The sequence below is a fragment of the Aspergillus clavatus genome, genomic scaffold, assembly GCF_000002715.2.
Source record: "Aspergillus clavatus NRRL 1 1099423829795 genomic scaffold, whole genome shotgun sequence".
Taxonomy (NCBI): domain Eukaryota; kingdom Fungi; phylum Ascomycota; class Eurotiomycetes; order Eurotiales; family Aspergillaceae; genus Aspergillus; species Aspergillus clavatus.
Window position 1 is genome coordinate 2330468 of NW_001517104.1, and position 21724 is coordinate 2352191.

The 21724-nt window shown below is 52.0% G+C and overlaps 15 protein-coding genes across 15 annotated transcripts, besides 8 other annotated features; 9 read left to right on the forward strand and 6 right to left on the reverse strand.

Moving 5' to 3' along the window:
* Nucleotides 1-131: 131 nt before the first annotated feature.
* ACLA_016750 (protein kinase domain protein) lies at nucleotides 132-1259 on the reverse strand (the record flags this gene model as incomplete). The annotated part of the gene is made up of 3 exons (XM_001274654.1): nucleotides 132-802; nucleotides 864-952; nucleotides 1033-1259. The coding sequence occupies 3 exons, from the start codon at nucleotides 1257-1259 to the stop codon at nucleotides 132-134; spliced, it is 987 nt and encodes a 328-aa protein (XP_001274655.1).
* Nucleotides 1260-2168: 909 nt separating this feature from the next.
* On the forward strand, nucleotides 2169-3107 carry ACLA_016760 (putative stress response protein (Rds1); the record flags this gene model as incomplete). The annotated part of the gene is made up of 1 exon (XM_001274655.1): nucleotides 2169-3107. One exon carries the CDS (start codon nucleotides 2169-2171, stop codon nucleotides 3105-3107), a length of 939 nt encoding a protein of 312 aa, XP_001274656.1.
* Nucleotides 3108-3166: 59 nt separating this feature from the next.
* On the reverse strand, nucleotides 3167-4782 carry ACLA_016770 (Zn(II)2Cys6 transcription factor; the record flags this gene model as incomplete). The annotated part of the gene is made up of 4 exons (XM_001274656.1): nucleotides 3167-3863; nucleotides 3910-4311; nucleotides 4410-4494; nucleotides 4545-4782. 4 exons carry the CDS (start codon nucleotides 4780-4782, stop codon nucleotides 3167-3169), a joined length of 1422 nt encoding a protein of 473 aa, XP_001274657.1.
* A 215-nt stretch (nucleotides 4783-4997) lies between these two features.
* Nucleotides 4998-5027: a microsatellite.
* A 106-nt stretch (nucleotides 5028-5133) lies between these two features.
* On the reverse strand, nucleotides 5134-5910 carry ACLA_016780 (FMN-binding negative transcriptional regulator; the record flags this gene model as incomplete). The annotated part of the gene is made up of 1 exon (XM_001274657.1): nucleotides 5134-5910. One exon carries the CDS (start codon nucleotides 5908-5910, stop codon nucleotides 5134-5136), a length of 777 nt encoding a protein of 258 aa, XP_001274658.1.
* Nucleotides 5911-6008: 98 nt separating this feature from the next.
* Nucleotides 6009-6046: a microsatellite.
* Nucleotides 6047-6172: 126 nt separating this feature from the next.
* On the forward strand, nucleotides 6173-7593 carry ACLA_016790 (putative transsulfuration enzyme family protein; the record flags this gene model as incomplete). The annotated part of the gene is made up of 2 exons (XM_001274658.1): nucleotides 6173-6224; nucleotides 6542-7593. The coding sequence occupies 2 exons, from the start codon at nucleotides 6173-6175 to the stop codon at nucleotides 7591-7593; spliced, it is 1104 nt and encodes a 367-aa protein (XP_001274659.1).
* Nucleotides 7594-7750: 157 nt separating this feature from the next.
* On the forward strand, nucleotides 7751-8783 carry ACLA_016800 (uncharacterized protein; the record flags this gene model as incomplete). The annotated part of the gene is made up of 3 exons (XM_001274659.1): nucleotides 7751-8075; nucleotides 8123-8614; nucleotides 8659-8783. 3 exons carry the CDS (start codon nucleotides 7751-7753, stop codon nucleotides 8781-8783), a joined length of 942 nt encoding a protein of 313 aa, XP_001274660.1.
* Nucleotides 8784-9003: 220 nt separating this feature from the next.
* ACLA_016810 (GFA family protein) lies at nucleotides 9004-9483 on the forward strand (the record flags this gene model as incomplete). The annotated part of the gene is made up of 2 exons (XM_001274660.1): nucleotides 9004-9153; nucleotides 9211-9483. The coding sequence occupies 2 exons, from the start codon at nucleotides 9004-9006 to the stop codon at nucleotides 9481-9483; spliced, it is 423 nt and encodes a 140-aa protein (XP_001274661.1).
* A 280-nt stretch (nucleotides 9484-9763) lies between these two features.
* aglA (putative alpha-galactosidase) lies at nucleotides 9764-11341 on the forward strand (the record flags this gene model as incomplete). Its single annotated transcript, XM_001274661.1, has 1 exon — nucleotides 9764-11341. One exon carries the CDS (start codon nucleotides 9764-9766, stop codon nucleotides 11339-11341), a length of 1578 nt encoding a protein of 525 aa, XP_001274662.1.
* Nucleotides 11342-11404: 63 nt separating this feature from the next.
* On the reverse strand, nucleotides 11405-12605 carry ACLA_016830 (uncharacterized protein; the record flags this gene model as incomplete). The annotated part of the gene is made up of 4 exons (XM_001274662.1): nucleotides 11405-11487; nucleotides 11536-11643; nucleotides 11688-12211; nucleotides 12265-12605. The coding sequence occupies 4 exons, from the start codon at nucleotides 12603-12605 to the stop codon at nucleotides 11405-11407; spliced, it is 1056 nt and encodes a 351-aa protein (XP_001274663.1).
* A 37-nt stretch (nucleotides 12606-12642) lies between these two features.
* Nucleotides 12643-12677: a microsatellite.
* Nucleotides 12678-13501: 824 nt separating this feature from the next.
* Nucleotides 13502-13538: a microsatellite.
* Nucleotides 13539-13637: 99 nt separating this feature from the next.
* ACLA_016840 (glycoside hydrolase family 75 protein) lies at nucleotides 13638-15057 on the forward strand (the record flags this gene model as incomplete). The annotated part of the gene is made up of 6 exons (XM_001274663.1): nucleotides 13638-13907; nucleotides 13961-14026; nucleotides 14078-14214; nucleotides 14262-14410; nucleotides 14459-14713; nucleotides 14762-15057. The coding sequence occupies 6 exons, from the start codon at nucleotides 13638-13640 to the stop codon at nucleotides 15055-15057; spliced, it is 1173 nt and encodes a 390-aa protein (XP_001274664.1).
* Nucleotides 14595-14624: a microsatellite.
* A 573-nt stretch (nucleotides 15058-15630) lies between the features above and the next one.
* Nucleotides 15631-16128, forward strand: ACLA_016850 (uncharacterized protein; the record flags this gene model as incomplete). The annotated part of the gene is made up of 1 exon (XM_001274664.1): nucleotides 15631-16128. One exon carries the CDS (start codon nucleotides 15631-15633, stop codon nucleotides 16126-16128), a length of 498 nt encoding a protein of 165 aa, XP_001274665.1.
* Nucleotides 16129-16371: 243 nt separating this feature from the next.
* ACLA_016860 (nucleotide triphosphate diphosphatase NUDT15) lies at nucleotides 16372-17004 on the reverse strand (the record flags this gene model as incomplete). Its single annotated transcript, XM_001274665.1, has 3 exons — nucleotides 16372-16566; nucleotides 16631-16836; nucleotides 16914-17004. 3 exons carry the CDS (start codon nucleotides 17002-17004, stop codon nucleotides 16372-16374), a joined length of 492 nt encoding a protein of 163 aa, XP_001274666.1.
* Nucleotides 16857-16892: a microsatellite.
* Nucleotides 17005-17787: 783 nt separating the features above from the next.
* Nucleotides 17788-18702, reverse strand: ACLA_016870 (uncharacterized protein; the record flags this gene model as incomplete). Its single annotated transcript, XM_001274666.1, has 1 exon — nucleotides 17788-18702. One exon carries the CDS (start codon nucleotides 18700-18702, stop codon nucleotides 17788-17790), a length of 915 nt encoding a protein of 304 aa, XP_001274667.1.
* A 6-nt stretch (nucleotides 18703-18708) lies between these two features.
* Nucleotides 18709-18757: a microsatellite.
* Nucleotides 18723-18785: a microsatellite.
* A 454-nt stretch (nucleotides 18786-19239) lies between these two features.
* ACLA_016880 (uncharacterized protein) lies at nucleotides 19240-19452 on the forward strand (the record flags this gene model as incomplete). Its single annotated transcript, XM_001274667.1, has 1 exon — nucleotides 19240-19452. One exon carries the CDS (start codon nucleotides 19240-19242, stop codon nucleotides 19450-19452), a length of 213 nt encoding a protein of 70 aa, XP_001274668.1.
* Nucleotides 19453-19762: 310 nt separating this feature from the next.
* Nucleotides 19763-21684, forward strand: optD (small oligopeptide transporter, OPT family; the record flags this gene model as incomplete). Its single annotated transcript, XM_001274668.1, has 2 exons — nucleotides 19763-21317; nucleotides 21389-21684. The coding sequence occupies 2 exons, from the start codon at nucleotides 19763-19765 to the stop codon at nucleotides 21682-21684; spliced, it is 1851 nt and encodes a 616-aa protein (XP_001274669.1).
* Between the last annotated feature and the right edge of the window lie 40 nt (nucleotides 21685-21724).

The window sequence follows — 21724 nt, forward strand, 5'->3', positions numbered from 1 at the left end:
CTGTATTTATTGGAACTAGGTAAGCCTTGAACTTAAGATTAGACTGCCGGGGAAAAGAAAAGAGAAAGAGAAATCCAGAGCAGACAAGAAAGTAACAGTAATGCAGCATAGGAAGTCAAGAGAATAGAATATCAACAGCCATATTTGTCCATGATAGCTCTGAATGAAGGGTCCCGCAGAAGCTGTGTTGCGGTCAGACGTTTCTCTGGACAGTAAGTAAATACTTTACACATAAGGGAGTGCACATACTCTCGCTCAATTGGATCAGCTTCGGGACGGAAGTATGCAATTGTTGATGCAAGGTCATGATTTGGATCGGGCGTTTTACGCTGATCATACCAGGAATCAAGGCCTCCGGGGTGAGTGTAAAGGCCCCTCCACTGCTCAGGTAGTGGACCCAAACATCTGACAATACCAGCTATAATTCCGCCTTTCAGCCAGGTAGGGAAAGGCGGGTAGCCCAGGTAGAGCTCTGCGAAGATGACCATGTAACTCCACATGTCGCAGGCCAAACTTGGGTCTTTCTTATGAAGTCGATCCGGGGAGCAAAATTGCATAGGCGGATAGCCGTGTTGAGTCACGGGGTCGCCGAGGTTCATCGCCAGACCAAAGTCACCGAGATAGAATTCCTCTGTGCGTAGGTTCTCAGGAACCTCAACGGGACGAACAAGCTCTCCTCGCTTCCAGAGCTCAACAAATGGTATGGTTTGCTTTAATGGCCGACCGAGTGCCTCGTATTTAGCACTCCTGTTGAAATTGTGGAGAGGAAGCATCCCCCACATACAGTTCCTCTCATTCAAATCTGTCGAATATCCATTGGAATGCAGACCAACAGGGAAGAGTGGGAGGCACAGTTCACTCACCGCGGTGTACAATACCGGCTTTGTGTAAATTTTCCAATGCCTTTAGCAATTGCTGGGCAGCAGACATGCGAGTCGCCATGGACATCGTTCTCAGGATAACAGGGTAAAGACATGGGCCATCCAGACAGTGGAGAAGCCCCCAGAGCCGAGTTTATGCTCTACCAGGTACCTCTCCTCGAGCACTTCTCCGACACAAATGGGATAGAAGACATGTGGGGTTTCCTTAATACTGTACTTATGCCAGGGCTCGACAACCTCTTCGAGATCAAGCTCCTCGTCCTCAGTGCGCACAAAGTCGCCGAAGTCTGCCATGTCATCGCTCTTGGGGTATTGGGGTGCTGCTGCCGTTATCGCCATAACTGGCACACCACTCGGGATTGTTCCAATGCCAGCCATTCTTGGCGAGTATCTGTTGATGCCAGAGTACCCGTACTGTACTGGTATTAGTTTAATTTTTTTTTTTTATTTATTTTTGGTTGTCAGAATCTAAGTGGAAAGGATGGTTTCGAACCTAAGGGATAGGAGCTAAGGAGTGCCTGAGAACGGCACCTTCAGTTCCAGTGGATCGGAGATCATGCTTAAATCTGGGCTGGCCAATCGTAGCCTGGAACGGCACCATTTGTTTCTAGATAGTATAAGATACTAGGTCAGGTAGTATCCTATCAGATTCACTGCCTACTTACTATGTCGCCTATCTAATTCTAGCTATCTACTGTACGTACCTCTTAGGGTAAAGCTACCTAAAAATCCTGCCTTATTTTACTTCCGATTTTAGCTGAGCCTCCCTTAGTTAAGGTCTAGGAGTCCAATCTAGATAATTATACTAGTAGGAATACCTTTTTGGAGTGCCTGAAGCAGTCTGGCATTTAGATCAACTTTACTCTTCTTAACAATATGAGAGATGCCGTGGCGTCTCGAGTCTCGACAGGTATAAATCCACACACTTCCTGCCTTGGTATAGAATCGACCACCAGCTCTCCCTACACTGGCACTCCAACGACCACTGGCGCCTTGCAATATCCTTCTACCGTCGCGGCCACCCATCCCAGCCAAGACCAATCCAACCGCCACGTACTACAACGCCGATGGCAAGCTCACCGAGCCCATGCCTATGTCCTATATGCCTGCCGGCGGCGTGGATACAACCGGCACCCTGCCTGTTCACATGGTTCAGAGCGACTTTGACTACCAGTTGGTTGCGAGTACATCAAGCTGGATCTCTTCCATTATGGTCTTGAAGTGTTCGGCGAGCAGGATTCCATCGATGCCGGTCTGACCGCGAAGGATCGCTGACTCATTGAGTACATGGCGATTCAGGAAGCAAGATACACCACCCTGTTGAGCAACATGCTGGGCGAGTCCTCACCGAAGCAATGCACGTACAACTACCCCTTCAAGACGGTCCGCGAGTTCATCGATTTCAACGTCAAGGTCACCCGCTGGGGTGAGTCTAGCACCATGTGGGCTGGCTCAGCCACCCTACAAGGAGGCCGCGACATGGTCGTCGAAGCCGACACAATCGAGACCCGGCAGCAGGCCATCTTCCGCCAGCCCCTCGGTCTCCACCCCATGCCCATCTGGTTTGCTCCCGGCATTCCCAATTTTGGCACTGGACCCTGCCCTCCCAGTACATCTCCCCCTGCCCGGAGAACAACACCCGGCTCGTGTGGCAGAAGTTCCCAAACCTATACGTCGTCGGCCAGCCGAGTCCCAACCGCATCAATGCAAACACCACACAGCCTTGGGAGGTCATCGGCAACCGCACCAGTGATCCCAGCAAACTCTACCATCCCGGAGTCTGACTCTTGCTTCCACGACAACGTCACCGGCTATGACTGTGGTCCCACCATCTCCCATGACCGGTACGAACCACTGAGTTTCCCTAGCCGCAAGGTTGAACTCATTTGGGATGGTCCTGGCGGTGCTGCCGGGTCCAACAACAGCTACGTCACCTCGACAATGACCGGCGAACCGACGTTTGTGGCATGGTTTTTGCAGCTGGCCCTCACTTACACCGAGTTGACGGTGACCGGAAAGAATCACGGACATACCTATCAACCAGCAAGTGAGGCTTTCGAGACTGATCCCGCCTTGAAAGGCACAGCCTTTATTGCCATTGCTGATACGCACATGTTTGTCACTCCTTTCAACATCACCATGTTGAACCCCACGTTCGTGCCTTGGGACTGTATCAATCTGGTTAAATTCTCGGCGAAAAGAGGATATGCTTCGGCTATAAATTAATGGAGATAAATGTTGGTTAACAAGAATAATCAAGCAATAATTTCATTTCTCATACCACATCATATGAGCAGCCAATCTTCCCCGAGACGGCCCATGTTGAAAACCCAATTCAAGGATTTAGCTTCTGCATGAGTTTGAGTTTGCCAGTAAGCCTGGAGAATCTTGGCTGCGTTGACCACATTCAAACACCTGGTGATGATCCAAAATCTTTCCAGATATTGCATCACAAGATCGTGCTGAACACTGAATCCGGACTCTAATCCTGCAACAAATATCGGCCACAGAATACATTTGAACAGAGCATTATCATCTTTGAGAGCCTCAATCACGGAGAAGAGCTCACACGTAACATGTTCTTGGGAAGTGTCCTGATGTAACACAATATCGAGAACACGCTGGCCATAGATGAGAGCTCCCAGTTTATAGCATTGTGATAAGTTGGCCAGATTATGGATGTCATGTGGAGAAGAAGTTTGAGGCAGATTTGAGGCCCAGCTGAGGCTATCGAAATTGTGGATGGATTCCAGCATAGCCGTCAGATCAGAGATCACCGTGGCAGCTTCAGGGAAAGGCTTCTGGCTAGCAGTAGCAAGAATATCACGTTTGATTGAGAATGTTTGGATAGCGCTGAGAAGAAAGTCGGGGCAGCCAAGGAATGACTGCTCAACCATATCTGGCGACATCCCCTCCGCAGCCAAGGTTGGGGATCGAGATAGCAGATTGGGTCGGACAAAGGTTGCGCCCAGAGTTTCAATCCTTTTTCTGTTAGACTAAGCCACTTGCGCAACAGAAATGCACTCACAGATAGATCTGTTTGGTAATAAAGCTTCTAATCTCTTGTACTGTTCGGCCAGGGTCACTGACCTGGGACAACGACTTGCTCAGCGACATTAACGTTTTGGCACCTCCTAGGTGGATATTCCACCTATCATTTCCCGATTCCAATAGGTCAAGGAAGATTAGAAGAAAGATGGTGGCAACAGTTGTGTCACTCCTGCTCGACGCAGCATCGCCCACGACTTGTGACAGGCCTTGGATGGCCTTGTGTTTGAAGACCAGGGCATCCTGCTGAGCATTCCCCATCCAAGGAAGTAAGGCCTGGGCACCATCGAAGGATTGGCCTTCATTTGCTCTGTGTCTCGCTGCCAGCGCAAGAGCAGCCTGGAGCAATAATGGATCTTTCAGGGCAAGAGAGATGAGATTTCTGAATGGATTCTGGTCGCTGTCATAGACGATGAAGAGTTTGCATATCCGATCATTATCTGTGCCGTTAGTATAGTCCTCAGGTGCTTGTTGGTACACATACAATAATCTAGGTAATATTTCGAGACCTTGTCCAAGCTCGAAACAGCTTCATCTTCCAGGCCTGGAGCTACAACCCGTAGACCTGTTGGGAATCAGATATCGTATCTCTCAAGTCTCTCGAATCATGCCTACCATCATTTGCTTTCACCAAAGCATTCCCTGCTCCATCAGTCACATCCTGCAGATCATACGAGAACCCCTGCATCTTGCCCCGGATGGCAACACCCTTGACCCATTTAATGGGCCGTTTTTCATGACACTCGAGACCGCCCTTCCGGCATTTTCCACAGGGGATACCGAGTCTATCACATTGTATCCGCCGGCGCCGGCAGGTGTAACAAGCTTCCATCATTTGTGTTCCATTCGTCATCTGAGAAGTGGGGTTGTCATCGGAATACATCTCCTGCCATGCTGACTACAACTGCGACATACTCGATCCCTCGCAAGAGACTTTAAGATATATGTATAGAAGAACTAAAGATGAAATTTTTTAGCAGCGTTGGATATCGATGCGTTGAGATGCGTCAATTGAAGGGGAAGCATGGAGTATTTCAAATGCCCAGATGATTGCAGCACGATAAGGGTGATAGGATGGAGATAGGATGGAGATAGGATGCGCACGTGATAAGGTTCTAGATCTTTCGGTAGATCACGTGGTCTTATCAATCATCACTTCCCGATTTGGAAATCCCCAACATCCACACTCAGTCTCCCAGAAGACTCAATCCTTCTTCCCTTGATCTTTCAATTCTCCCCTCTCCCTGACAGTCTGTGCCATGCCCTGTCCGCGCTCTGTCCCCAGCTTGGCAAATCCCTCAATGACCCCGTTCCGATCCCCCTTCCCCATCTCCTGACTCATCTTAAACTTCCCCTCCAGCCGCTCAAGCTTGATCTCTACCCCGATGATATTCTTCTTGAGGAGTTCTACATACGGCACCGGGGCATCAGAGACCTCCCAGGGGTTCGGCCGCTCCCCACCGGTATACCCCATGATCGAGCCCTCAGCATGCTGCGATAGATCCGTCAACTGCTTCTGCAGGAACGCGCCCGTCTCCTCAGCCTTGGAGTCGCAGAACACGCTGATCTTGCCGTAGGCCTGCACGGCGGAATAGTTCCACGTGGGGACGACCTTGCCTGTGGCTGGCTTGGTCTCCGTGTAGAACTTGGGGGTGACATAGTGGTGGTGCGGGCCGTTGAAGAGCACGAGGACCTCGTCTGGAAGTTCGAGAGTGGTCTGCCCGGCAGCTTGTTGTGCTGCTAATGCCTCAATGAGGGCTTTGGCTTGTGGGTTTTGTTTGGCAATGTGGCCGCGGAGAACGCCGGGGTTTGCGGGGTCATTCTCTTTGGGGACGTCGAGCACGAAGGGGATGTGGCTCGATTGGAGGAGGGGGTGGTTGGGAGATTTAATGGCTGTAGTCAGAATGCCGAGGGGGTTGTCACGGACGAATTGTTGCAACCTGGGGATGCGTGCTTCAGCGTGGACAGCGCGGAGATGCATGGTGGTGAATATGTTTGAAGATGGATCTTTGACGATGTTGATCCGGGGGTGAGCAAGCCTTATATATTCCTCAGTAATTCAGTATCTGCTTGGCGTGACTAAGAGCCTAAGAGCCTAAGAGCCTAAGAGCCTAAGAGTCATAACCATCGGGACTGCGAGAGGTTCAATTGGCTGTCCTAACCGAACTCAGTAGTGTCAACAAAGGGCGTACGCCTCTCGGCAATCTGACTGGCAGTGAAAGGCAGATTTGAGTCCGATGCCAATGGCAGCCTGGAACGCAACCCGAAGAATCCAATATACATGCTCTGTGATTGGTCAGTTTGAAATCAATGGCGGATTGACAGAGGCATTGTCCAATGGGAGCTTGAGAAATCTGACCAATCCTGCTGCAGGAAGTTGACAGGAGTGGGACACCCCAGATCAGCCAATGGTACTGCTTAGATGCTCTTCAGTTCATGCTTAATCGCATCGAGATCCGCCCCACTGCCGTTTTGGGAAGTTGAATAGAGTGGACCATCACCAATGATGCTCTGAAGAAAAAGGGTATCAAAGCCAGAGATTTTCAACACCACCTTCATTCTACTCTCATGTTTCAAAGCATCGTCGAGATAATGCCTCTCTCAGAGAACAGCCACCCTGCCACAAAGGCACTCCACGCAGGCCGAATTCAACGGCCAGAACTACGTGTACTCGCGCGAATTCGCGCCCAACGCATCCCGCTTCGAGGCTATCCTTTCCACGCTTCTCAGCGCTCACGCCGTCACCTACGCCACAGGCCTAGCAGCTCTGCACGCCGCGCTAGTCCTTCTCAACCCGCGCCGCATCTCCGTCGGCGAAGGCTACCACGGCAGCCATGAGGTGATAGGCGTGCTCTCGCGCCTCACCGGCCTGCAGAAACTACCTCTAGACTGTCCCGCTGACGCGCTCGAAGCGGGAGATGTGGTTCTGCTTGAGACGCCGGTGAACCCGCTAGGCACTGTGTTCAGCATCGAGGCGTATGCCCGCAAGGCACATGCCCGGGGCGCGTACCTGATCGTCGATAGTACTTTTGCCCCGCCGGGGTTGCAGGATCCGTTCTTGTGGGGTGCGGATGTCGTGCTCCATTCGGGCTCCAGGTACTTTGGGGGCCATAGTGATATGCTCTGTGGCGTGCTGGGCGTCAAGCGGGCGGACTGGCATTGGCAGTTGCTTGAGGATCGGGCTGCCCTTGGCCATGTGATGGGGAATCTGGAGGGTTGGCTCGGCGTGCGGAGTCTGCGGACGTTGGAAATCAGGGTGCAGCGGGCGAGTGAGAGTTCGGCCAAGTTGATTGCGTGGCTCGATCAAGCGATGAAGGTCGACTCGCCGGGGTCAGGCAGCGAGGAAGAAACTATCCAGAACGCTGTGAAGAGGATATACCATGCTAGTCTGCAGGATGAGCCGTGGGTGAGGCAGCAAATGCCGAACGGGTTCGGGCCGGTTTTTGCCATTGTCCTAAAGGATGAGGAGGCCGCAAAGACGTTGCCGAGCAAACTGTCTTTCTTCCAACATGCAACCAGTCTGGGAGGTGTTGAATCGTTGATTGAGTGGCGAGCTTTGTCTGACTGCAGGGTTGATCGCAAGCTGCTACGGATCAGTGTGAGATTGGAAGACTGGCAGGATCTGAAGATGGATCTACTTCAAGCTTTCACAAGTTTGCAGTAGGCATTGTGATGTGATTATTGTCTTAAAATATGTCCATCAAGCCTCTAACAAAGGTGCAACATGTGTTCAAAAATCCAACAAAGACATTCATCCTTCATTGCTTTCGTATATATACCCATACTGTAAACACAAGGAGCCATTCCATAATCGCTCCCAAATGAAGCAACCAACACACATCATTGATCCCAGCGGAGAAGTCACTATCAGACTCCTCAACCCTAATGCCCCCTTCGCCGTCTCTGATAACGAGGACTACAACGAAGACGAAAATATACCTCCATGGCTCAGCTCGGATCAGTGGAGTCCGTTGAGCAATGAAGAGGCGGTCAACGCTCTGCTTGATCTCAGCTTTCTTCAGGACGAAACCTCATCTGCAGCCTCGAGCCCTAATTCTAGATCCCCCTCATCCTACAAGATGCGCACCGTGAGTCTCCGACATACAAGGCGGGCCAATGGGGAGTATAAGTCCCAGAATCATGAAGGTATACCGTCTAGAAACTCGTATATCTTCATCTAAGAATGAAAATAGCTAATAACAAGAAAGACAGCCACGAGATCACCTACCAAGTCTCAGCCAGCCACCTCATCCTCGCCTCACCCGTGCTCCGAAAAGCCCTAACAGACGGCCGGAAAGATGCCAGCGCCCTGTCATCATATAATACCACGTCAATCACCGTGTACAACTGGGGCCCGGACTCCCTGCTCCTATTCCTTAACATCATCCACGGCAGACACCGCTGTCTCCCATGGCAGGTGGGCCTGGAGATGCTGGCAAAAGTCACCGTCATAGCGGACTGTTACCAGTGCATCGGGGCGGTTCAGTTCATGGCGCTCTCGTGGTACGCTTTTCTCAAGCCGCAGTGTCTGATGATAGACAAACCACGGGCCATCGTGCTGTGGCTGTGGGTTACCTGGGTTCTGCGTCTTCCAGAACAATTTCGAGAAGCAGCTGCGGTAGCGATGCGCCAGTTGGCAGAGCGGATAGATCCTCTGGGCTTGCCGATTCCCAAACGGATCATTGGTAAGTTAGATCATCTGTTTAGTATCGCAGGACTGACGGCATAGATGCAATCAATTTCCAGGAAGGCTTTGCTGGTTCGGTTACTGTAGAGAATCGGCAGTTGTTCTGGTGGCTGTACAATGGGGGGAGGGAGGACGACGTGATATCACTTCTTGGCTGTAGATCATGATTTAGGACCAGGCTGCAGATCATCTCGTACTCCAGAATACTCCAGGTGGTTCCATTCAATTCCACTACTTCCATTACTGTGTAAGAATCAGGCTGTCTGACTTCCTTCCCCGCTTACCTCTGAGTCATGGTGCCGTATGCTCTCTGTATAAATATCTCCAAGATACAGATGGACCGGGCTTCTAATATCTGATTATTATCTCCTTGCGTCAAGAAACAAAATGACATCGACCCGTTCAGGTTCCTGCCTTTGCGGAGCCGTCCAGTACAAGCTCGCCGGCGATCCCGAAAAGCTCTTCATCTGTCACTGCGAGAGCTGCCAGAAAGCAACCGGCTCAGCGTTCATGGCCAACTGCTGGTACCAAGAGAGTGTAAGTACTTGCTTGTCATCCGTTCACCAACAGAGACGCTGATACAATCATGCGCAGCAACTCGAAATCACCCAGGGCCAAGACTCCATCCAGGTCTACAACGACAAGGCCACCGCGACAGGCGAGCCTCTGCAACGCTCGTTCTGCGGAACGTGCGGGTCCAGATTATTCCACAGGAACAACAGTATGGTTGAAGCGCAATATGTCTCCGTGTCGAGCGGGACCATCGATGATCGGGATGGGTTGGAGCCAACCATCGAGCTTTGGCAGCGGAATCGTCGCCCGTGGCTTGCTCCTCTCGATGGGATTGAGAAACTGGATCAGCAGTGATTTGTAAAATAGGGCACTAGTTAGACACAGTGGCGCTTGTGTGGTCTCTTGGACATTGCTTATTCGACGCAAGCTCTATCTATCGACCAGGACTAGCAGGCTTCATGCAATGGCACGGTGGTATCATGCATGTAGATGCAGGGACCCATGAAAACAACACCACCCCTGTACTTAATCTGAGAACTTAAGAGCGGGGGGCAAGATGCGTATATATACTCCCTGTTGTCCTCAATCCTTAAACTCACATCTTACGAGACCAACTACCCAACAGACAATCACAATGCATCCATCTATGACCCTCCTCGCAATTCTCCCACCCCTCGTCCGCGCCTCCATAGGCAACCCCCACCTCCTCCCCACGCCCCCCATGGGCTTCAACAACTGGGCCCGCTTCATGTGCAACCTAAACGAATCCCTCTTCCTCGACACCGCAGCCGCAATGCTCGACACCGGCCTCCACGCCGCAGGCTACACCCGCCTCAACCTCGACGACTGCTGGATGGCATCCCACCGCGCCCCGAACGGCTCCCTACCCTGGGACCCGACCAAGTTCCCCCACAGCCTCCCCTGGCTCTCTGCGCAGCTCCGATCCCTCGGCTTCAGCCTCGGCATCTACCAGGACGCCGGCAACGTCACCTGCGGCGGATACCCCGGGTCCTACGGATTCGAGGAACTCGACGCCCACACGTTCGCCGAGTGGGGGGTCGATTACCTCAAGCTGGACGGGTGTAATGTCTCCCCTGCCGGGGCCGTGTCGCTGGCGGACGAGTACAGAGCGCGGTACGCCCGCTGGCATTCTGTCCTCGGCGCCATGCCGCACCCGCTGGTGTTCTCGGAGAGCGCGCCCGCGTACTTTGTCGACCCGCAGAACGCCACGGCGTGGTATGGCGTCATGGACTGGGTGCCGGCGTATGGGGAGCTGGCGCGCCATTCTACGGATATCCTGGTGTATGAGGGCGAGGGGAGCGCATGGCAGAGTATCATGGTGAATTACCGCTATAATACGCTGTTGGCGAGGTACCAGCGTCCTGGGTATTTTAATGATCCGGATTTCCTGATTGCGGATCATCCGGGTCTGAGCCTGGTGGAGAAACGGTCGCATTTCGCCTTGTGGGCGTCGTTTGGGGCGCCGCTGATTATCAGTGCGGATGTGCCGGGGTTGTCGAAGGAGGTGATTGCGGTTTTGACCAACGCAGACTTGATTCGGGTGGATCAGGATGCACTGGGATTGCAGGCGACGCTGGCGAGTCGGAGTGAGCACCTTGATGTACTGACGAGGAGTTTGGATGGTGGGGATCGGTTGGTGACGATTTTGAATCGGGGGGATGGCGGTCTTGCCGTCAAGGTGCCGGTGGGGTGGATGGGGCTGCAGAGATGTGCATACCAGGCGAAGAATCTCTGGGATGGAGAAATACAGGAAATTGAGGAGGATATCGAAGTACAGCTGGACTCGCATGCTACGGAGGTGTTTAGGGTGTCTCTTCCCCCCGATTGTCCCATGGTGATCCCTACAGGGATTGTGTTCAACACAGCGTCGGGGAACTGTCTTACGGATGGCGAGGCTCTGGCATTCGAGCCGTGCCGGGGACAAGATTTGCAAGTCTGGCAGGTGGAAGAGTCGGGGATTCTGCGTCCGCTCTCGCGAACCTCCCACTGCTTGACAGCCATAGGAGATAATGTGGTGGTCAAGCCATGCACAGGGCGCCCCGGCCAGAGATGGACATACCATATCACTGGCAACCTGCAAAATCAGCATACCGGTGCTTGTTTGACAGAAGGTACAGGCATAGATGTCTGTGGATTTGAGCTGGATAGCCAGGTATTCGGTCTGCCCAGTGGAGTTGATATTGAAGCGTAGAAAAGCATATACGAGTCTCTATGGCTGAAGACTAGAATTCGGGGTCCTATCCTGTGTGCCAAACTACGCAGTGGGATCCATGGCGCAGACACCATAGATGCACGCCCACGGATCATCGCAGTCGTTATGGGAGACACATGTCGCGCCTGTCGCTAGTCAGCCACGCCTCGTTTGACTCTAAACTGTTGACATACCAGCACAGTGGCCCTTCCAGCTGCAAGTAATGCTAGGATCCACCGAGCATTTCCCGTTGATGCAGGCCCAGGGATCCGAGCAATCATCGTTGGTCGCGCAAGCGGCATCTAAAACATCAGACTAATGAATAACTAAAGCGGGGAGAACATACCCAGGCAGTGTCCTTCCCACTCACACAGCCCAGTAGAAGTAGGAGCCGAAGTCGTCGCCGTGGTCTTGGTAGCCGGAACAGTGGTAGTCTTCAGCGTCGTGGTAGGAGCGGAAACAGCGCCATCGCCTCCCAAGCCGGCTGCCTCCTGAATATCCTTGATCGAGGTACCGATCTGGATCCGGTAGACGTAGTTGTCAATCTCGACTTCCTCACCACGGTACGCACCGAACTTGGGCTCCGCGCGTCCAGGGAAGGTGTTGGCGGGCAGCCTCGTCTTTCCGTTGCTTGAGAACGTCTGCTGCTTTCCATCCCAGTAGAGCTCCACCCAGCCCGGGGACGCGGTGTTGATGACCAGTCCGATCGAGTAGACCGTGTCGGTCTTCAGTGTGGCTGACCACTGCGAGACTCGCTTTCCGCTGTACGAGTCCTGGTACTGGAAATTCAGCTTCCCGCTCTTGAACTCCAGGGACAGGGGGATGTTGGCGCCCCCATCGTTGGCATTGTTGGCAGCGTATTCCTTACTGCTGGAGTCAGTACCCGAGGGTTCTCTGGGGAAACGGACAGGGGGAGAACAGACAATTGCCACACCATCAAGCTCTGCTCAATTGCGCCCAGTCTAAATTGATATCCGATGTAGTATGTCTTATCGGCGGCCACCTTATTGGACAGGGCATGGTACTCGGCGCGGATGTCACCCTTGATGCGGTGGAAGTGCAACGCAGGAGCGCCATGAGGGTCAGTACCCAGCTTGATGAACAGATCCTTTGTGTTGCCGGACACTTTATCGTCACGAGCAGCCTCCAGATTCATCTGTCCAAGCACGGAAGGGTTATCCCCTCGTGCTGCAGAGAAGTCGATGATAGAGGTGGCGAGAGCATAGGGGAGGAGCGCCAGCAGATAGACGCTAGAGAGCAACATGGTGAATCCGTAGAATCTGTTTGTTTGCCTTTTGACTGCAGGAAGCAGGAAGCAGGATGCAGGATGCAGGAAGTAGTCTGCGTGAATTTGTTTCTTTTTCTTTTTCTTTTTTTTATAGGCAGATGAATCACATATGATGATACGGCATAATGGCATGTATGATGGCAGTGAACAACTCGGCGATTCCGGCAAAAACCAGTTAGTTGACCGGTGACAGGGAATGCTTACTAGGGCCAGAAATGGATCCTTCAGTCAAGCGATTGCTTGATGCTTATAAGCTTGAATTCCTTCATTGGCTCACTTGTGGCTCAATTGTGGCTCCATTGGAGACAGCCGAGCTCACTAAGCTATAGCCCCAGTTCTTCTTCTCCGTACACTTTACACTTTGACAGTTAAGTGTCATCCGATGTCTCAGTCGGCGATCGGTGCATACTCGGTAGCGAATGCACACTTCCCAGCCATGATCGCACTTTTCTCCCTGAGATATAGAGTCAAGAAGAGACGAATCTACATGTAGGTTAAGTGCATTACTCTTCCTTGTCTATATGTCCCTTGTTGGCGATCTTTTGTATCCAGCAATGCCAGATATCTCCCGTGCCTTCACATCGGAGACCGTGGATGAGGGTATAGGTAGTGGACACTCGACGTCACGGCTGGAGTAGCAGTCCTAGGAGTTATCATGTTACCTGAAGATCCGACCAGTATAGCCAATCACGCAGAACAGTTCTGTCCGGGTTGACGATTTAATCTCCCTGAATCCTACCCTTGTGGTCTGATCCATTTTGGCCCCCAAATTTGGCCCCAGGAACTATTGACAATCAGGAATGTTCCGTGCGTTCGTTCCGTTGCCTGCATCGGGAGTGAGGCATATGCCATAGTCAACTTGTCTCAGCGAGATAGATAGATAGATACATACATACATACATACAGACAGACTTGGGATTGGAATGCATATAAATACACCTATTCCCCAAACCCCCATCGACGAAGAAACAGGTCAAGCAACGCCCAACTCCTCACAGCACTCTCACCATGATCTTCAAGTCCTCCCTCAGCCATGCGGCTGCTTCTCTCCTCCTCCTCACCCCGGCTCTGGCCCAGAAAGTCCAGGGTCCGGAGTACAACAAGCCCTCTGCCGGTCCTCCCGCCAGCTTCTTCGCGGCTGCGCCCACTATGCCCGTCGCGGCGTTAAAGTCCGCTGTGGCCCGGGCCAGCGTTGTCCCCAAGAACGCGGCCTACCCGGTCAACCAGGATGGCGGCCCAACTGCGACTATCCACGCGGACTGGGCTTCTTTGCCTACTGTAAATGTTCTGGCCGAGATGTTTTGAGCTCCTTGTGCTAAAATAAATCACAGGCCGCTGCCTATGTCTACACCGCCGATATGGACGTCGACTGTGACGGACTTGATCATAACTGCAAGGTATGCTTCTTCTTCAAGTGTCCGTCAAGAGAATGAAACTAACAGAAGCAGGGCAACCCGGATGGTCAGCCGGATACCAACTTCGGAGCTTTGGCTGCCTACGAGGTGCCCTTCGTCGTTATCCCGGATCGCTTCGCCACTACCTACGCGTCGGCGCTTCCAGGAAACAACATCGTTGCGGTGATCTGGTAAGCCCTGCGGCTCAGTTTTCGAGAAGTTGTGCTGACCAAACTAGCGATGGCAAGATGTTCTACGGTATCTTTGGTGATACTGATGGCGATCACCCGCAGGTCATTGGTGAGGCCTCCTGGCTGATGGCCAGAACCTGCTTCCCCAACGACAACCTCAACGGTGACTCGGGCCATGTCCCCGCTGACGTGACGTGTAAGTCCAACCCGCCACAACTTCTCAAGCCCGGTCTAATGTTCGCAGATATCTTCTTCACCGGCAAGGACTCCGTCCTCCCCAGCAGTGCCGTCAACAAGAACTACATCACCGACTTCACCAAGCTGCGCAGCATGGGTGATAGCCTTGTCAACGCCTTCGCCTCCCAGCTGGGTATCTCTTCTGGTGGTGGTAATGGTGGTGGTGATGGCGGCCACACCACCCTTCACACCACCACTGCGACCAGGACCGCCACCGCGCCGACTTCCACCGCCACCTGTGACTGGGAGGGCCACTGTCTCGGTAGGTCGGCTCGTTCCCGAGAAGGAACGCTCTCGCTGACGATTTTAGGCACTGCTTGCTCCAACAACGGTGAATGCTCGGATCCCTTTGGCTGCATCAACGGATTCTGCAACTATGACCCCACCCTTACCTGCCAGTGGGCTGGCCACTGTGTCGGTGCCTCGTGCTCTTCCAACGACCAGTGCTCCGATCCCTTTGCTTGCATTGATGGCGCCTGTGCGGTTGATACCAGTCTTGATTGTAGCAGAAAGGGACACTGTGCCGGTACCACCTGTCTCAGTGATAGCGACTGCTCCCGGCCCTTGTCTTGCATTCTTGGTGTTTGCGCTAACCAGAGTGGTTAAACATCCATGGTTTCAAGGTAAGGAGAGGTGGTTGGGGTATATAAGGTAGTGACTTGACTTGATCTGTACATGATTCATGATTGTATCTATATAGTTGCTTTCAAGCATAGTGTATTTGAGCTTTTAAGCTGTTGAGAAACAGTATTGATATTCGCCCTACCCGTCCACATCTAATAGCGTCAGCTTGTAAGGGTATTGGGCCTATTACTGGGGGGGTTCTGTCGTAGAGAGTATCGATCGATATCCTATTGACTGGTTTCAACTGCAGAAGCTTTTCAGTCTGGCATGTTAGGCCTTGTCTCATTGATTATCATCCGACAACGCCCTTCGTAAACGAAATGTACATCGGTTTAGAACAGAGGTCAGAAACACAACACCTGCCTCGGGAACAGATCACAATCAAGCTTTCCAAGAGCTCCGCAAGGCCATGATACGCCCAGCTAAGATGCCAATTTTCCCGCCCATTGCCATGCTATTATCCTTCTACGGAGCAACACTCTCTGGGCTCATCTTCCTGCTCTTCACAGCCCTTCCGACACTAGTTGAAGAGCAGTACCGATCCATAGCAGGCAGATGATCTTTGGTCTTGTGTTTTTTGTCCTTCGCAGCGACAAGCGCCACAGCTTGCCCAACCTGAGTCACCGTCTAGCCCTAATGAAATGGTTCGCCCCTATGACACCTCACGGATGGTTTATATACGGTTGGGGCCGCGTCTTGCAGGATTCACTGGATCGTCAAGATCATCGGTACGTTCATCATTGGCGCCGGCTCACTGGTCGTGAACCATGTCCTCGCAGGTATATCTGGGTGGATGTCTTCGGGGCAGAAGCTGCAGCCTCAGCTCTTGCGGCAAATCTGGTTGTTCAAAGTCTGTTTGGGGGTTTTGTAACTCCTGACTCTTGCGACTCCATCGTTGTATGCACATCTTATACTCGGGTGGGGCAATCGTGTCCTTGGGCTTGTTTATTTGATGTTTACTCCGGTACCTTGGCTTTCTGCCAATACGGGGGAGTACCTAAGGACTCGATTTGCTATCCAGCTCTGGGGGAAGTGCCGGGCCATAGACTATAGCAGCAGTTCATACAAGAGCTGTGTCGTCCGTGCTTTGGAGTATATCTGCCTATGTTGTATATCCAGATTAGTTCGAAATAATCATCAAGGAAGAGAACTGGATCAGTGTCTACAATATCTCCATAAGAATGACAAACATCGGTTAACTTTGATGGAAAACAATATTCATTTCAGTTCGTTGACGTATAAATTCCGCGTCTTGACAATATCAAGGCAGATGCATGCTTTAAACGTATACATGACTCATTTGTGCGCAGAAGCATAGCTCTGGCTAGGGTTAAAGGCTGGCCGTTGCCGGAAGAGGTTCAGCAAGGGGATGAACAGTGTCGGTCCTGCACTCGACCCATTGCCCTTGGCCTGTGCCTGCCTGTCATACCACGAGCGAACTTCTTCCCAGGCGGTCCATCGCCACTCCTCGCATTTCTCAGGTTCCAGAATCTGCATCCTTGCGGTCAGTGGAGACTGTCACCGTTGTCAGAGGGCTTGCGTAAGCGTAACTTACCTGAGGTTGTGCCTCTTCATCTTGGAGGACTGCACCTACAAACACCGTAATATAGTGCTTTTTTTCAACCTCGAACACGTCGTTGGTGACTGTCAAGAAACGCACGTCGCGGATAGCGAGGCCCGTCTCCTCGAGCACCTCCCGTTCTGCGCATGTCTCGAGGGATTCGCCGAATTCGAGATGTCCACCCGGGCATGCCCATGTCCCTGGTCTAGGCTCAGTAATTAAAAAAAAAAAAAAAAAAAAAAAGAAAGAAAAGAAAGTTGTTCAGAATTGAACTCACCGGCGCCATGACTTCCCTTTCTTTTTCCCAGGACAACCTTTCCCTCCTGGTTCAGAATGACAACAGCAACTCCTACTCTGGGTTGCGCCATTTTGATCCCTCTGATTCTATGGACTCCCCTCTTTGTTCTGATCAATATAGGGTGGTTGTTTCTTCCAGCGTCCAGGTTGGTTAAATATGTGATTTCTAGGTTTCCTGGTGCTCCCCATGAGTCATGTGTGTGAGGCTGTGCCGATTAGTTCTAATTGCCCGATCAGGTTGAAAACAAGATATCTTCCAAGTGACAGGTCACCATCGAGATCTGAGCAAAGCAAGCACATGAAAAATCAGCTCCTTTTGGCATAAAATCGCCTGGAATGATTGAGCCTCTTACATGGCTGAATGACCTCAAATTTTTTACACATAGAATATGGGGACCAGTGAAATCGACGCCGAAAATGATAGCCTCTGGCGCTAGAAACGGCCGCCTTTCCACCTGTAACTTCGGACAGCAACCCTCTTCAATTCCACTCGACCTACAGTGGATGCTAAGGTATTTTCTAAATTGATTGATAAAGTATATTAGTAGCTAAGACAACAAGGCTGGAGAGCAAAATAAAGGAAGGGAGAAAGACGGCCTAGACAAAGTAGCAATTTAATTATACAGAGGCCCACGATTAGTCAAGCAACGGAACAAATAGAAAAGTCATCAGCATAAACGCATGAGACATCATCAATCGAGGCCGAATATTCGATGAGACCCTGGCTTGAGTCTCGAGCAGCCCTGCACCTCCCCAGGAGTCTTTCAAATCAACACGTCCTGCGTGAGTATAAAATTGTCTTCCATGAGGTCTGCCGCTTGATGGCCAACGGAACATATCAGAATCTAGACGACTTATAGGAAACTCTGGTGGATCCAGATATCCTCGGCAAACCTTCTCAGCTCGTGCTCGGTTATCATTAAGTCTCTCTCTAGGGGCTGGTGAGGAGGACGGCCAACAATCTTGTCGAAGGGTAGATCCAGCTGTGTAGTAGTCGTGGTTGTACCATTTCTGTCGGACTCTCCAGTAACAGACGTCGTGTTATTCGTTCGAGATAATTTGAGGAATGCAGTACGACGCGCTGGAATAGAGCCTGACCTCGTAATGACTCTATATCCTTGGGGAGGAGCAAGTTCCCATCGGTGCAAGATGATCTCGGGGGTATCGCGATTAATGCTGATCGTAACCACAAGTTTCACAGGTGAGGAGTAAGTCTCAAGCCAACCGCGCGCATCAAGAGCAAGTTTTCGCGCAGACTCTGACAATCCTACTTCCACCACAAAACTCAGCCTTACATTTGGCGAAGCCGGAGCCCAGCAGCAGTCAGCTTCCTTCGTCCAATTTCCAACCGTAACTGTTGTCGAACCCAAAGAGCTCATGTCATTATCGACGTTCATCGCACGCAACTCAAGAGAGATAAGCAAATCAAACCGTCTTATTGCAAGTTCGTGTGCAGGACCCGGCATGAATTTCACGATCAAGATTCGCGTTTCTGCGTTGGTAAAGAATCGACTGGACTTGCTTGTTCGCGACCATTCACTACTCAGTTTGGATAATTGCTTCGGGGGAACAGACGTGAAGACGAGGTACTGATCCCGAGTTTGATCTTGCTGAAGTGCTCGTTGATGGCATTCCAAGGACTTGTGGAAGTGCTTGTTGTTGGTGAATGGCTGTTGCGTCACTTCCTTCGCCAGTTGCGCAAGAGGATCCTCAGATTCGGATTCAACTGACGAGAACTCAGAAGATGACTGCGACGCGAGGAAGTCCATGGTGGATGAGAAGGTAGGGTGTGAAAGTGAGACGTGAGAAGGTGGGGTGTGAGAAGTGAGAAGTGAGAAGTGAGAAGTGAGAAGGCAGGCATGTAAAATCGGCACTCACGACTGATAAACAGAGAAAAGGCGGGGGCAATGATCATGACATGACGTGATATGTTATTCACAGGTCCCAATTTCACACGTCCTACGATCGGATCCAATTATCCAAATGGTCCTGCCTCATCCTCCGTGTCGATACTTGCCAGGATGCGAGGTCCTATGCGCAATTCATGCCTCGCAATCTCTCAAAATCAGCATCCTGGCCTAGTATCGATCTAGCCCCCTGTGAGACGCAACATGCGTTATCTTTGATGACCCCGCACTGTGTCGACTTCACTAACAGTAGGTCTAGGAAGATAGATCTCAAGCTTCTTATCTCGAGCCTTAAATGCCCCCCCAGGCGATCGCATCTCACCATGGATGGTCTCTCCGTTCCCCTCTCATGTCAATTGTCAACTTGGCAGTATCAGAACGAGCCGGTGGTCGATCATCATGGCCTCGAAAGAGCAAGCACCGGATTTCGGTCTCAAGACTTTGCCTGTCGAGGAAAATGCAGAAGTAGAAATCGGTCGTTTGGATGAGCTTCGGGAGAACCTTGACTCCACGTTGAAAGAGGATCAGGAGTATACCTATGAAGCAGAGCATTCCCCTTTTGCTGAAGGTATATATCTCGGAATGCCCTTCGGCGTCAGGACCCTGAGCTGATTCGCTTGACTCCAACAGTGCGAGCAGTTGTTCCTGAGACCGATGATCCACATATGCCTGTAACACACTCCGAATGTGGATACTCGGGGTTGTCTTCACGATTCTAGGATCCGGGATTAATCAATTCTTCTCTCTGCGATATCCATCCGTACACATTGTGTCGCTTGTGGCTGAACTACTCGCTTATCCATGTGGCGTCTTTCTTGCTAGAGTACTACCTATCTTGACGATACACTGTGGATGGCTGGGCTCTTTTTCCCTGAATCCCGATCGTCATTTTAACATCAAGGAACACGCCATCATCGTGATCATGAGCAACGTCTCTTTTGGGTACGGCAGTGCCGATGCCACCAATATCATCCAGGCCGCTAGCCCCAATTTCTACAACTTCGGTCTTAAGGCAGGTTTCTCCGTCCTGGTCGTCATCTGCGCACAGCTTTTGGGCTTCGGAGTTGCTGGACTGGCTGCGCCGTGGCTCGTAGAGCCTGCCAGCATCATCTGGCCAGCAGTTCTCTCCAACTGCGCCATGCTGGAAACTCTTCATTCGCGGGCCAACTCGGTTGCAGACGGGTGGAAGATTTCTCGATTACGTTTCTTCCTCTGTGTCACGACTATGGGGTTCGTGTGGTACTTTTTCCCCGGTCTGATATTCACAGCACTTTCGTACTTCACCTGGATCTGCTGGATCGTGCCCAACAATGTGGTTGTCAATCAGCTGTTCGGGATGCAGACCGGACTCGGGCTGAGTCCCATCACGTTTGATTGGAGTCAGGTGGCTTACAACACAAACCCCCTTCTGTCCCCGTCTTGGGCTGCCGTGAACTTTTTCGCCGGCTTTGCCGTCTTCTTCTGGCTCGTCGTCCCGATTCTATACTACACCAATACATGGTACACGGCGTATCTTCCTATGATGACTGCAGATGTCTACGACCGTACTGCCGCGGTCTACAATACAACCCGTGTTGTCAGTCCGCAGAACAGTCTAGACATCGACGCATACAGGCAGTACTCGCCTCCATATCTCGGTGCCACCTTCGCGTTCGTCTACGGACTAGCCTTTGCATCTATCACATCGGTGCTGACGCACATCGCCGTGTGGCACAAGGACGACATCTGGGCAGCCCTCCGAGGGAATAATAGGCTAGACATCCACGCTCGGCTCATGAGAACCTACAAACGGACTCCCTGGTACTGGTACGCCGCCGTCATCGTAGTCATGACCGCCATCGCCATCATGCTAGCCGAGGTCTACGAGACAAAACTCCCTGTCTACGGTGTGTTCCTCGCTCTCGTCGTCCCCACCATCTACATGGTCCCCTGCGGCATCGTCCAGGGCATCACCAACGTCGATGCGAACCAGCTCAACGTCCTCAGCGAGTTCATCGGCGGCTACATGTTCGAAGGCAAGCCGCTAGCAAACATGCTCTTCAAGATCCTCAGCACCGACGTCGTCGGCCAAGGCGTCTACTTCGCCATGGACATGAAGCTCGGCCACTACCTCAAGATCCCGCCGCGCCTGCTCTTCGTCGCCCAGGGCACCGCCACCATCCTCGGCGCCCTAACCCAGGTCGGCGTCACCCTGTGGATGCTCGGTAACATCGACGACATCTGCACCCAGGACCAGCCGGACGGCTTCTCCTGCCCCAACGGTCGGACCGTCTATTCCTCCTCCGTCATCTGGGGTCTCGTCGGTCCACGCCGTCTCTACTCAGCGGGTCAGATCTACTCGTCGCTCCTGCACTTCTTCTGGATTGGCGCCCTCGCCCCAATAGTCACATACCTCCTCTACAAGTACACGAAACGCGGCATCTTCAAATCCATCAATTGGCCGCTGATCTTCGTGGGCACGTGGAACGTTCCTCCAGGTAAGTCCGGTTCCCACTTTGTATTAATAATAATAAGTTCAAGCAGCTAACCAAATATCGCTCGCTCACAGCAACCGGAATCAACTACTCAAGTTGGGCGCTCGTCAACTTCGCCTTCAATCATGTCATCAAGCGCCGGTTCTTTGCCTGGTGGACGAAATATAACTACGTCCTCGCGGCGGCTCTGGATACTGGTTTGGCGCTCAGTGGAATTGTCATCTTCTTCTGTATCTCGTACCCAGGCGCCGTGTTTCCAAACTGGTGGGGGAATACGGTGTATCTCAACACGGCGGATGCGCAGGGCGTAGCGTGGAAACCGGTGCCGGATGTTGGTTATTTTGGCCCTCCGAATGGAACATGGACTTGAGGCATCGTCATAGAAGGAGCATGGTGAAGGTCGATGTCCA